General features: G+C 45.2%; 1 protein-coding gene across 1 annotated transcript in view; it reads right to left on the bottom strand.

Moving 5' to 3' along the window:
• Positions 1-5,119, bottom strand: part of MYCBPAP (MYCBP associated protein) — a 31,447-nt gene extending 26,328 nt beyond the window's left edge. The window contains exons 1-2 of the mRNA XM_084837958.1: positions 4,923-5,119; positions 300-427 (exon numbers count right to left, since the gene is read on the bottom strand). Coding sequence (XP_084694084.1) covers positions 300-427; positions 4,923-4,977 — 183 coding nt within the window. The 5' untranslated portion in view covers positions 4,978-5,119. The remainder of the gene's footprint in view (positions 1-299; positions 428-4,922) is intronic.
• Between the last annotated feature and the right edge of the window lie 9,877 nt (positions 5,120-14,996).

Raw genomic sequence — 14,996 nt, forward strand, 5'->3', positions numbered from 1 at the left:
CTGAGTGGGCCCTGCCCCTGTCCCTGGTACCTGCCAACTGGATCTTTACTAATGATGTGCCAGGGAGCAGAGCCTCAGATGCCAATCTCAAGGCTTGGGCATGTTCATATCGGAGGAGGTGGCCCTTAAAAAACTCTGGCACTAGAATGAAATATGAAACTATGAGCCATGATAATTTCACCCATTCAAGCGATCAAGTGATAAAAGTAATTCTCCTGAGCGGAACCACCGCCACCACAAAAGAGTCAGTGAAGGAGGCTACCCTGGTTTGGCAAAAGATGCCAAAGCCTTATACCCACCTTTGCCAGGTCTTCCAACTTTATGGCTAGAGCTTGGATTTCATCTCCCTGCAGGACACAGCTCACAGGCTCTGGCTCTTCTTGAACTGGTGAGGAAGGCTGTTCAAAAGGTTTGGCTCTTTTCTTATCTGAAACACAATTACTTCATTTCTGTGAATTCTGTTTTAACCATTTTTTTAAAAATCCATTAAGGTAGCAATCCTGTGCTCCTTGGGAAGCAGCTGAAGGGCTGGAGGATGCATTGGACCTCCGTCTCCGCAGGTGGAAAGGGGGGTCCATGGGCAGACCAACCCATGCTGTTCCACAGTCAAGAGGGGCCAGAACAGGGGTTCTGGGGGGGGGGTGTTTGTGTCAGGGGAGGCTGTGGATCCACAGGATCGTAAGCCCCCCAACTGGCTCTTGAACTACACCAGACCTGGAGTAATTAATCGCTTCCCACTGCTTTCAATGGGAGTGAAACTGAGTTTTTTAAAAGCCAGCAAAGAAACCAGCAACCCCCACCAAACTCATCTCAGCCGCTTGGAGCTGGCAGGGCTCTGGATGCTGCAGTGGCCTTGGCTGGCCCAAAACACGTTGCTGTGCTGCCCGAGGCAAAGAACAAGGTGGTACCTCCTCCCATTCCATTTACAAAAGCTGACTGGACTGGCAATTGAATTTTACTTCAACACTGAAAATAGAAGACTGTCCTCCATGGACTTGAAGGCAGCAGGCTAGCTTAGGGGGCGTAGGGCAGGCCGTGTGGCCTACAGCTCTCTCCTCTAACACCTTGCTACTGTCTCAGGCAATGCCTCACTCTACCTAATGGTAGGGTTGGCCCTGGCCATGGCTCTTCCCACCCCCACCCCAGTGCTTAGGATTGCTCTGCCCAAGTTGAAGACAACCCTGGAACAAAGAAGCCTGCCATTCCACCCCAAGTATGTACGACTGTAGTCAGAAGCCACATTATTTAATATGTAGAAATATGCCACAAATCCCACTCCTTCTTGGTATTTTTCCAGCCATACAACATTCTCAAGAAATATGGTTTTAGAATGCACATAGCATATATTAAAACAAATTAATTAATCCAACTATATACCTTTTCCAACAGCTTTTAATATTTCATTATAAAACAGCCTGGCCTCAATCCAAATATAGTCACATGCAACAACACATCTGCAGTTTGAAAGGAGAGTTTGGAGAACACACATTCCTATCCACATTGTAATGTGGGTGGAAACATACATCTTCCTCCACAGCTCGCAGAGCAAATGGGGGCTGCATTGGATGTCTCACATCAGCATGTATATCACAGATGCAGATCTCCATCCCGTCTATATATGTGGTAGAAAGGGAGTTTGGGTGTAAAGGCAGCTTCCATGTATGGGTTTCCTTGCTGAATCTGAGGCTCCTGTCTACAACCAGATCCTCTAAATCAGCCTTTCCCAACCTTGGGTTCCCAGATGTTATTGGACTGCAACTTCCATCATCCCTGACCACTGGCCATGCTGGTTGGGGAGAATGGGTTGTAGCCCAACATCTGGCAACCCAAGGTTCAGAAAGGCTGCAAAACAATAACAACAACATTGTCTATTTCTAATTTCAGCATTTCCACTCTGTCCTTTCTAAAACATAAAATCACAATAAAACCCCCGCATCAAATCAAGATTAAAACAGGCAGCAGCAATCAAGTTCTCCCTTTAAAAAACAATACCTAGAAATGCCCACTGAAAAGACTTGGCCACCTTCTGGAAGGCAAGCAGTGATGGGGTCAGACACACTTCCTTTGACAGGGCATTGCAATATGTCAGTGCCACCACTGAAAAGGCCATGTCCCCTGTGTCCACTCACCATGCTTCAGATTTCACGTCCAGTCCTAGTCTTTGCACAATCTGCTACTGACCTTTACACAAGGATGTGGCGAATTCCACACCACATCTAATGTTTAGTGCTGAATTTCTCTTCCTTCTTCTGTACCTTCTTGAGGACATCTTATAGTTTATTAAAAAGGCACAACTTTTTCTATATTCTGTCCAGACAGAAGTCCCACACTGTCCTTCTTTCTCATCCTTTGCCATCCATTCTCAGAACAATTCTTTCTTTTCCTTCCCCTTTTATTATAGCGAATCTGCAGTGCTGCACCTGCACACCCATTTTCTTATCTAATTTAATTGAAGCTTCACCTCTTTGCTTCACAAACCCAGAATCCAGCTACGTCATAACACTGTATTCCCCCTGCCCCACTGCCCCAAAAGAAGAGACACAGGGGCTGTTCGCACAACATGACAGCCCACTGTGGATTATTTAACCCACAGTGACGCTCCAGTGTGCGGGGCATAAGCAGCCACCATTTTGAATATGCAACCCCCAAGTGGGGGTTGCATATGTATTATGGCATCTGCGGGGGCTGCAGCATGTCATGGATTAAGTAACCTACAATGAGCCGCAGCGTGTTGTCCAAACCCGGTCCCTGTCATTGTGCTGTACCACAGGCAATGGGTATGTGAGCCTATCTCAGCACCACATTCTCTCTCGGCACACATTTGCGCAGCAGGTTTTGGTACTATTGGTTTGGTGCGGTACGTCACAACCTCAAGCATGGGAAATTGATTGATCGGGTAAGAAGTACTGTATTGTCCCTGCCCCATCATTGAAAGTATGGATCCTGCCATACATATGGCACAGCTCACGCTGATTTCATGACCAAGCCCACTTGCAGGCAGGAACTTGGGAGGCTGGAAGTCTCCAGTGCATGTGGTTTGCAAGGGTTAGATTTGTGGGCAATGCTCATCTAACTATCTTCAAAGCTGACCTGCAGGCATTGACTTCTGTGACCCCTTTCTGTGCTGCTAAGGTTAACAGCTTCTCCCTGTGACCAAGCAAACAGAAGAAGAACTCTGTGGGGTCATCAGACCATCTAGTCCTGTTTTCAGAAGGGGCCAACCAGATGCTAGCAGGAAGCCCACAAGCAGGGCATGATGGCAGGATCCCTCTCGTGGTGCTGCTCCTCCACAGCTGGTGTTCAGTGGCAGACTGTTTCTAATCCCAGAGAATCATAGAATAGTAGGGTTGGAAGGGGCCTACAAGGCCATCGAGTCCAACCCCCTGCTCAGTGCAGGAATCCAAGTCAGAGCATCCCCAACAGATGGCTGTCCAGCCTCGCCTTGAACGTAGCCAGCATGGGAGAGCCCACCACCTCCCTAGGTAATTGGTTCCATTGTCATATTGCTCTAACGGTCAGGAAGTTTCTCCTGATGTTCAGCTGGAATCTGGCTTCCTGTAATCCATTTAGTTATCATACAAGATAGACCTAATATCCTCCACTCATTGGTCTGATCCCCTCTTAAAGCCATCTAAGCCGCTGATATGTTGTGGCAGTGAGTGCCATAAGTTAATTATGCATTGTGTGAAGAAGTACTTTCTTATGACCGTCCTGCCAAATCTACTGCCAGCTTGCAAGACGCCCATTCACTTTGCCCTCTTGCTCTGGTCAAGGCCTCCCACAGTGGCATCAGCACCCTGTCTTGTTCCTGTGTCCAAGACTGGCACAGTGGGACACTCACGGTGTCTCCTCTTGCTACCACTGCCTGCCTCTGTTACACAGTGCTGTGTCTAACCAACTCCATACTGACTTCTTTGAAATGTCTTCCAGCGTAGTGCCCTAATTTGAGAAATCACTAAAACCTGGAGCCAGTTTTAAATGGTAGGGCTTGGTCCATCATAGAAATGGGCAACAATAAAGAAAGAGAGTGCATCCGAGGGTGTGCAGAGCCCATTTGCCTAATCAAGGAGTGGTTGATGCCCACTACCACACACCAAGGCTTAGAAGGGGAAAGAGTCCTAGCTTAGCGGTAGAGCAAATTTATTTACTAAAATATTTTAAAACAACCCCTCATCCTTGCAAATACCAGAGTGGTGTACAAATATGATTAAAATAATACGCAATACAATGCATGCAGAAGCCTCAGCCCCTGGCATCTCCAGGTAGGGCATGGAAAGAGTCTTGTTTGAAATGCTGGACAGCTGCTGCTATGCAGGGCAGGGCAGGGCAGAGCAATACTGAGCTAGATGGACCATCCGGTCTGACTCTAAGGCAGCACCCTAGGTTCCTAGAGAGCAACTGACAGATCAGAGAAGCTAACTTCCAAGGGCTGGATTCTAGCGCCTTGTGCGTGTGTGTGTGTGTGTGGGGGGGGGGGGTTTATAGGAAAATACAAGCTGCAAATCCCCTGTGTCTCCTCCCTCTGTGTGACACCCAAGAACAGTCTTCCCCAACCTGGTGTCTTCCAGCAGTTTAGGACTACAATGCCCAGCATTCCTGATCACTGGTCATGCTAGCTGGGGCTGATGGAAGCTGAACTCCAAAATATCTGGAGGGCACCTGGTTGGAGAAGGCTGCCCAAGAAGTGCCCTGCATCATCCTTCCCCAAGCTGGGGCCTTCCAGATGTGTTGGACTGCAACTCCCATAATTCCCAGCCAGCATGACCACACTGGCTGGGAATGCTGAGAGTTGCGGTCCAACACATCTGGAGGACCCCAGCTTGGGGAAAGCTTCACTATATCGTTCAGCATGCCCCCTCCTCCCCGTGCCAAGCTTAGCCCCGGGGCATTTCTAAGGCGGCTCGCTCCCTACCCTGTCCTACCAGGGGGCGTTTTGCTGCTGCTGCGCGAGTCCTTCTTTCCTGGCTTGTTCATCATGGTGATCAGCGCGCCCGGACAGACTCCGCCCTCGTAGCTCGCGGGAGCCGCTGCGTTCCCGCAAAATCCAAGAGCGCGAGCGAGACGCGGCGTTCCCGTCCCCACGGCAACCGCGTTTCTTCCATCAACCCCGCCCGGCGGCCCACCTCCAGCGCCACCTCGCCAATCAGGCTGCGGAGAGAAGCCCCGCCCACGGAGCCCGCTTGGAAAGCCCGTGTCCGAGGGCGCACGCGCAAATCTTTAAACGGCGCGCCGGCGTGGGCGCTCGTCCGGGGGAGTCGTCTTCGCGCTGGGTGTTTCCGCATAAGCCCCTGGCTAGGAAGGGAGGGCGGCGGGGCTGTCTCTCCCCGCCTCCCGGGGGTAGCTGAATCGAGGCTCGCTCCTTTGCCTGCCACGTGGAGCCTGGTTCAAAGGGAGCCCCGTTCTGAAAGTTACGTTCTAGCGCAGCAGGGGCCAAGAGAGAACTCCAGGATCGAAACACGTCGGCTTTCAGTCAGAGAAGAGTTAAGGTGTTTCCCAAGTGTATTTTGGTGCACCAGAAAGCACAGAAATTCAAAGGGCCAAAGTAGGCGAGATTCAATTCACGTAATTACACAGATGTCTCTCTCTCTCTCTCTTTAAAGTAAATACGTATGGGGGACTGGGGAGTTTAAACCCCCTGCTCTCTGCTATGGTCCTGAGCAGTAATTGGGCTCACCTACCTGCTGTTTGTGTTGGGGAGGGAACTTGTACTGAGATGAATGGGAGCTTTCCCCCACAATTCTATTTATTAACAATATTTATACACTGCTTCTCATTTGAAACAAATCCTGAAGCGGTTTACAAAAGAATACAAACAAACGAGACCACACACACAATAGTATCATGAGGTTGGTCCCCTCATGGCTGGGAGAAAGAAAGCAAACCAAACCTGCATTTTCAATAAACACCTAAAACATGCCAATACTGAGGCCTGATGTACTTCAGAGTGTCGTGGACAAACGGAAATCCATAGGCCATGACACAGACAACAGGACCTCCCCTGAAGATTATAATGGCCTGGGCGGTTAGTATAGGGGAAAATGCCTTGAGGTAACCTGGTCCTCTATTGTATAGGGCTTTGTGTACTAATACCAACACCTTAAACCTAGCTTGGTAGCAGACTGGCAGCTGGTAGTCCCTTTAGCACAGGCGTATTGTGTGTGGTAAGGCACCTCAGTCAATAACCTCACCACTGCATTCTGCACTAGCTGCAGCTTCTGAACCAGTCTTATGGGCAACTCCATATACAGGGCATTACAGTCGGTCTCAAGGTTATCAATGCATAGTTCACAGTGGCTAAGCTATCACTGTCCAGGAATGGGTGCAACTGGTGTACCAGCCTAAGCTTGTAGTAGGCACTCCGAGCCATGGAGGTCACTTGGGCCTCGAATGACAGTGATGGATCCAGTAGCACTCCTAAATTGTGGAATTGTCCCTTCATGAGGAGTACAAACCAATCCAGAGCTGATAATTCCCAAAGCTGGGAACCGCTCCCTCACAGTGCCTCCCTCTTATCGGGATTCAGCTTACTGGCCCTTATCCAGCCTACCACTGCATTCAAGCACCGATCTAGGTTGTGAATGGCTTCTCCTGATTCAGATGTAATAGAGAAATAGAGTTGGGTGTCATCAGCATACTGATGGCACCTCGCCCCAAATCCCCTCATGACTGCATCCAGCGGCTTCATATAGAAATTAAACAGCATTGTAGACAAGATGGTACCAAGATTGCTAGAGGGCCAACATACAGTCCCCCAACACTATTATCTGTAATCTGCCCTGTAAATAGGAACGGAAACACTGCAACACTGCACACACACCCCAAACCCCAAATCCACGGAGGCAATCCACAAGGATACCATGATCATTGATATCAAAAGCCAGTGTGAAATCGAGTAATAGTAGGAGAGTCACACTCCAACTGCCCCTCTCCTGATAAAGGTCATCCATCAGGGCAACCAAGGCTGATTCTATTGCATAACCATGCTGGAATCCAAATTGGAATGGGTCTGGACCATCATTATTCTCCAAGAACACCTGTAGCTGAGGTACCACCACCCTTTCAAGCATCTTGCGCAAAAAGGGGGCATTCGCCACTGGGCAGTAGTTATTATAAGCCTCTGGATCCAGGTAGGGTTTTTTCATTAGTGGTTGTACCACTGCCTCCTTAAGGGCAGCAGGGGCCACCTCCTTGTGAAGTGATGCATTCATTATTCCCTGGACCCACTCAGTCAAATCGCCTCAGCTCACCTGAATAAGCCATAATGGGCAATAGTTAAACTGCTACAAATATCTTGTCCATGTCCTCAGGCCGCAGAAGCTGAACCGGATCCCCAAAAATATCAGATGTGGGGAGCCTGATCTGGATTGGGATTGCAAAAAGGGACACACAACCCCTTTCTCCACCACCTACCACCAGGCTTCTGGTCTAGATCAGGTTCCCCACAATTGCTATTTATTTCTAAAAAGCCATTCACACAATTGCTAGTTGTCTGAATGGTGTCCTGTCTAGTTGAATGGCCATAACTTCTGCCTCATGTAAGCAGTAAATATGTTTATTCTTGCATATTTTGCTTACATATGACTGCCTCCATGCACCCATGCTTCCCCTTGGTCTTTCAGCCCCAGTCATCTTTCTTTGCAAGCTGGGAGAACACTAAAGCTCAGGACATTATGGGAGCTCAGTGTACAACCTTGCTATACACTGAGTTTCTGCTTTCCCTATATGCTTTCATTTAGATTAGACAGAATGGCATATATTAATAGGAACAGGACGGGGTGAACAAGTTCAATAGATGGACGATGCAAAGAACACCAAGCCTGGGGGTAGATGGACACTGGGACATGTGTGTGTCATCATTAAAGGTGCAATCCTATGCATGTATAGAGAGCAAACAGACTTTTTTCTGTCTAAACATGCATAGGATTGTGCTCTGGCACATATCAGCATGAGAGAGAAGTAAATGTCCCAAATTTATGTCTATACATGCATAGACTCGCTTTTGCAGTAAGTTGGCTATGTTTAAAATGAATGATTTTTTAAAAAAAATTATTGGATCTATAAGCAAAACAAGACTGATCTGGTCAATTTGAATGGTTGCTGCTTTACTTTTTGTTAAGCATGCACAAAAATGCTTGCTTAAAATAAGGTTTGCAAATTGCAAGAGATTGGTTGTCAGAATTAAAGATTCAGAATGTGTAACCATGGAAAATGGAGTTTAACATTCATAGGATTGTGCTTTGTGGCTTAGGATAAGCTATGAAAGAGGTTGGCTCTCAGAATCAAAAGTGTGTAATTTAAAAGTATATCTCTATCAAACATTTATGACTAATCTAAGCTTCAGTGCAGCCTGCACAAGAGGATTGAGGCTGACAGATTATTAAAGACTGTCTATTATGGCTGGGAATTATAGGAGTTACAGTCCAACACACATCTGGAAAGTCTGGGTTAGGGAAGGGTGCTGTAGAATGTGTTGATTGCTTACTGAGCTTCTTGTTTCAAACTTTCCATGCTTTTTCGTGCATAAGGACATTTGTAAGCACATTAACTCTTCTCTTAAACAGAAGGGTTTTTTATTCTAGATTTTTCTTTTGAAAATAACATTTATTGACTTGGATTAGCTTCTCCAGAGGGAGAGGAGTGAGGATTTTATTTATTTATTTATTAAATTTATTAATCGCCCATCTGACTGGTCACCCAGCCACTCTGGGCGATGTACAACCCACCATAAACAATTTAAAACAATAAAATTTTACCATAAATTTTTTTTTTAATTTTAATTTTAATTGTGACTCTATAATAATCAGAAGGTCTGATAATGCACTCAAGAGATTGTAAATTCAAACACCCCATATTCAAGATCAGTTCCATGTTTAGTCATGAAGCTATCTGACTTGCTTTGGACAAAAATCCATCTCCCAGTCTAATTTATGTCACAAGATAACACTGATAAACATTTTTTAACCAATCACAATATGTCTGTATATTGTAGAGTAACGTTAACCATAGCAGCAACTGTTACTCACTGCTACATAGATCATGTTCTACACATAAACTTTCCCTGAATAAATAATCAACATGTTAAGTGTTAGATGTACACCAGGTTCAACTACTTGCTTGTCAACACAATCTCTTTGAGTAACTTGTGCCTGGTCACGCTAGGCCTAACCTCTTAGAAGCACCTCTCTCTCTCTCTCACTCACACACACACACTTTCTCATAGCTTGCACAAGCTTGTCCTGTTCGGCCCCCAACACCACATATATCCATTAACAGATACACATATTTCACAAGCCTCCTCACACAAGCAACATTTTGCAGGGAATCTATCCACAAACACTTCACACAAAAACTTTGCCCACCTGTCAACAAATACTTCACACAATTCACACATACACACAAACTCTACACACACACATACCCAGGCAATCCACACAACACAAATTCACAAGCACTTCCCTCTCTCACACACTCATGACGTTGCCTTCCCCACCTTTGGCTTCAGTTGTAAGTCTCTTCACTTTGACAGCAGCCATCTTTCTTTTGGAAAGAGGCTCCACCTAGGAGGAGTCAAGCTGGTACTGAGCCTGTGCTGACATACAAATTGGCTTTAACTACTGGTTTAATTGGGAACTTAGACATTTCATATTCTTATGACTATACAACAGATTTGCGCTAAGCCGTGAAGGGCCAACCCCTGAATTTCCTTGACTTTTTAAAAGAATCTAAACTAGCAAAAGGAAATCTGAAAGTACATACTGGTTCTGCCAAAAAAAAAAAAATAGTTACAGATGGGTGAAAAAAATGTGCTTCAAGGGGAAATCTACTGTGTGTCAGCCATTTCCTTTTTTATTATTATTATTATTTAAAGAATTGGGTACCTGATAGCACTCACCACATAGATTTGCTGTGCCAAAGTTCATGTGGTTGTGGCTGTATGATGTTATAATGATTAGAATATTCAAGCATTTTAAAGGTAGAATACCATTTGACCCATCCATGCCTGTATAAAATAGATGGCTGTTTTCGGGGAATTGTCTGATATAATTCTTCCCTTCCCTACTTTGAACTAAATCTTAACCATGTTTACTCAGAAGTAAAGTTTACCCAGTAATTTCAGTGTTGACTCACTGCCAAGTAAGTATACTAGCCTTCCCTAACCTGGTGTCTTCCAAATGGTTTGGACTAAAATTCCTATCAGTCCCAGCCAGCAGGAACAATGGTAACTGATGATGGGAGTTGTAGTCCAAAGCATCTGGAGTGCACCAGATTGGGGAAGGCTGAAATATATCTTCATCTTGAATTATGTGACTTGCTGTAAAAGGCATCCACAATACATAGCTGATATTTTCTGCCTCACTCTCTGCATTGTCATGTTTCTATTTTGCCTAAAGACCTCTACGATAGTCAAAAACTTGCATGTTTTACCAACCATTGTATAACAAAAGGTACTACTTTAAGTCTTAACTGATAAAAACCAATTAAGGATGGATGCTGGACTTAGGTAGATTTATATATCCTGCTCATAAAAACACATTGGTCCTGATCCAGAGGAAGTTGCAGCCCCCTCCATGCAGAGTCAAGAGTGTTTAAGATCACTGATTTAGGTGTGCCTACCTCTGCACAGGATCAGGTTGTTTCTTCACTTCTCCCCTTGAAATCAATGCTACTAGTAAGCTGTGATTAATTTTTAAATGCCATTGATTTCAATGGAATGTAATTATGACTAATGTTCTCTGGGCTGGGCTTATGATGTAGAATTGAATTCCACTGAATCAGTGGAACCTGCTTTAAATAATATACTTGCATTGAAGACTGGTATCTTAGTACCACTGACTCAAATGGAACAAGCAAGGCAACTCAGTAATATTTATCCATCTTTCATATTTGGATTGAGTGTCAAATCTAATCTATCACTGAGGTTTGAATGTGTTTTTCAGTGCAAATAACAGAGGCATGAGATCATGAAGATCTCTCCTGTTGCAAAGCTATTGCCTTGCCACCTCAACAGGTTCCTAACTTGCTCTGGAAGGATGTAATAGATGTATTCCTCGACAGCAATTTGGTCTTTGCCACACACCCCTACTGTTTTGTAGAAAATATATGGAGGCAAACTGCAGTAATTTTTGTTTCAAACCAACAGTCCTGTCATCTCATTGCATTTGCAAAACTGTTTCTGATCATCGCTCTCCAGTTCCACATAACAGGGTTAGGTTTTGTCCCCTTGCCAGTTTCCTGTGCTCTCAGCTTAGGATTTTACCACAGAACCAGAAGTGTGGAAGCATCCAGAAATCTAGTGCCTTTTCTCCTGGGACAGATTTCCCACCCCAATTCCCCAAAGATGACTATGAAAACTGTATGGCACTTGCTGGTTCCACATTTGTTCCCATTAGCCAAATGGATGGGTAGAAATCCAGCACAGGCTGAAGCCAACTCCAATGTAAGTGTTATACTGATGTGCTCTACAACTTAGCTGAATGGAAAGGTTATTATCATTTTTTTTTGTTCTTTGGCTTGCTCTTTCTGCCCAGTTTTGACCAACTCCTCTTTCTCAATCTTTCATTGGTTGCCTTGTTCTAGTAACATACTAGAATACAAACGTATTCTTGCTTTAAAATTTTTAAAATCTTGTGCCCCCTCTGCTCTTCTTTGTACTTTACTTCTGCTGGTTTTAGCCTTCTAATTAAACCCTGTCTTCTATGTGCTTTCCCATATCTGTACGTTTTCTGTTGTGACACATATTTATGGAATACCCTTCCCGTTGATCCACACTAATCCATCTTCTGACCCCATCCCTTACCCCAAACCCCTTGAAATGTACATTTTTTATTTGAACTTCTTTTCCTTTTCTTCCCCATCCTCAGCTGAGTCCCATATCCCTGTTGTTGTTTTTTAAATTTCCGAATCTCTCCCTTACTTTCCTTTTGTTGTGTCTATTTAAGATGGTAAGCTGGCAGGCAGTGGTTGTGTCTCCATTTTCTATATACAGCACTTGGCTGCTGTAGAAACACTATAAATATTAAATACTATTAGTCACAGTAAAAAGGGAGGTTTATTACTTTAAGAAGTTATGTGTATACAAGTGAAGAGTAGATGGAAATCCAATGTAAAAAGGAGCTGCAATTAAAGGAACTGTAATTATTCCACTTTTAAGTTTCATTCCTGCCCTAGCAGTTTACTCTTGCCTCCCAGGGAGATTGTAATAGGCTTTAAGTGCTTTACTGATTTTAATCAGCTCCTATATAGATGTGAACATGTTTGCCTCTTTGCCTGTATTTGGAGGGATACTGCAATTTTACATGGAAGAGATTATATACGCTAAGGTGGCCCACCTGTGGCCCAAGGGCCTAATTTAATAAAGGGGGGGAGCTGAAATGGATAGAGCTGTAGAGAGAAATGGAGGGGAATCTTCTCCAACTGATCAGATCTTTGGCAAGAGCAATCTGCTCCTTCCCAGGGCAGCCAGCAAAGGGGGGGGGGTGAGAAAAGAGGGTGGCTAAACCCCCCCCCTGACTTTTGACTCTGGAGCTGCTGACCACCCCCATCCCCCGACAGATTGCCACCAAGGGATTGTTGCCCTCAATAGAAAATAGTTCCATCCCTTCTCCTGATATCCACACTGGGTTGGAACCAGAGTTAGTCAGGCTTAGATCCATTGAGCATACCCATTGAAATCAACCCACTCTTGGTATGTTCCAGCTGTTCCATCCCACTCACTTACCACGCCAGGTGCACTCACAAACCTTTTGCACATGTTGAGTGAAGCTGTGTTTGGTGCAATTATCCTATCTACATCTCTAGTTATTTTATTTATTATAGGGATTTATACCCAACCCTTCAATGAATTCCCAGGGTTGCTCACAAGGAATTAGAAAAATCTACAGCAAGAAAACCAACAGTGCAAGAGAATGCATTTGTTTCTCCTCACTTGTTCCTAGGAAAAGCTGTATAAAAGTAGAACCACAACCGAACTGTTTTCCTAATTAAGAACTGTTCACCAAATAGCTGAGATGAACTTTAAAATGCATGACAAGGCTGATTTATGTATATTTTTCATTATTTTCAGTTAATCAGCTGTCAGTGCAAAGCCCCAGAGACTTGGTCACAATGTAAGGGCTGAAGACAGACATGAGATAAAAAGAGTGCTGTGTGTCCTCAGTTTTGAGGTGAGCCCAACTTCCTCCTGGCTTTGAAAGTGAAATGACAGATGCACGTATCGCCAAATCTAACATTGGCTCGGATGTCAGTCTTGTTCCTCCCTGCATGCTTCAGGCAGGCTGTCCTTTTAATTGGATTTTCAGAACTATCAAGTTCATGCGCTCATCATTTCCTTTGTTGCCTTCTTAAAAATAAAAAGCGCAAAAATGCTTCAGGATTTGAAGGCGAGGACTGGTGACATCATAGGAAGCCAGCCAGTCAGCACTGTGCATAGCTGACTTCTGCATCAGAATCCTGCCCTTTTTTTTCTCTCCAGAAGTTGAACCTAGGCAAGAAGGTATCCCTGAATGGTTCCAGAGTGACTCCACTGCTTTAAACATAAGTTCTTTTAAATAATCCTTGGTCTCTGTGTTCCTGTTCTAGGTGGAACATATGAAAATCTACTGTGACAACGCAAAGTACTTTTTTTTTCTGCTGTCCAGTGAGCATGGGAGCTATTTGCAATGCTCACAAACCCAAATTGAGCTCAGTAATTTATTGTTTGTTCAAATTCAGGGAAATTAGCTGAAGCCATTTTAATTTTGTCAGTTTTGTTACCACCCCCACAATCATCCAGTATCAGAGGCAGTTTGCCTGTGTGCACCAGTTGCTGGGGAACGTGGGAGGGTGGGTGCTGTTGCACTTGTGTCCTTCTTGTGGGTCCTGGTCAACAGCTGGTTGGCCACTGTGTGAACCGAATGCTGGACTAGATGGGCCCTTGGTCTTCTTATGTTCTTATCATATCTGGAAGGAATCTTGAAGCTTGTCTAACCAGCCTTCTGTAATGGCATGATTTCTAGATTTAACTTGCTTCTGAAATATACTCATCCTATCTCTGAATCTGGAATGTAACAATGGCTGACATTTCACCTGAAGTAGAATACTTGTTCAGCTTGTTGGACCTGTGATTAATGGAACCAGCAGGGCATCTGAGGACAACTGGGCCCTGCCTCTGTTCAGATCAATTCACTGCATTCCATTTGGTTGCCCTATTTTCTCTTCCTTGCTACTAACACGATGAGAATGCTGTAGTTTCATAGTGCATCTTTCATCTACCGAGCTCACGTTCATTATCCCTCTTTTAGTAGCTGGAGGAAATGAGACCAAGATTGGCTACATTATTAGCCCAGGATGATGCAGTGAGTCAGTGCACAAGGTGGAACATCCCCAATTTTCAGTCCCCTGCCCTACCAATAAAATGCTGTCTCCTGTGATCCTTCCCCCACACACACAGACCATCACCCTGCAGGATTCTAAGTAGGGATACACATATTTCGCCCATTCTATTCCTTTATTGCTCCATGGGTTCCCTCTGCCCTATTCCATCCTGAATTCCTATTTAACTAGGATAATTTCTAAAATTAATTTCAGCATTAGGGCATGCACAGTTTGCCATAGGTTTCAGTTCCTTCATTTCCTCCCGCTCATTGTCTATGCTCACACAATCATGCATGCATTGATAAAGTTCTTCGAAAAAATGATATTCATGGGACCATATGTATAAGCCAGGGCCTGCAGGAGAAGCCACCACCACCACCGGGGAAGAGGCGTGCTTGCCGCCGCTGGGCCTGCTGCCGCCGCCGCTGCCACCACCACCAGGCCTTCCTTGTGGACTTCTGCCTGGCAGACCGCCAGTCCCTGCAGGACCAGGCCCCCAGGTACCGAGCCAGCTGTGCTGCTCCACCTGCCCCTCCTTGGAGGGGCTACATAAGCTGGCTGGCTGATGTGGCCTGGGAGAGCCAGGGCCTGCAGGAGAAGCCACCACCACCACCGGGGAAGAGGCGTGCTTGCCGCCGCTGGGC

This window comes from Heloderma suspectum, chromosome 2, assembly GCF_057233095.1.
Source record: "Heloderma suspectum isolate Gila_16-S chromosome 2, 16-S_ref, whole genome shotgun sequence".
NCBI classification, from domain to species: Eukaryota; Metazoa; Chordata; class Lepidosauria; order Squamata; family Helodermatidae; genus Heloderma; species Heloderma suspectum.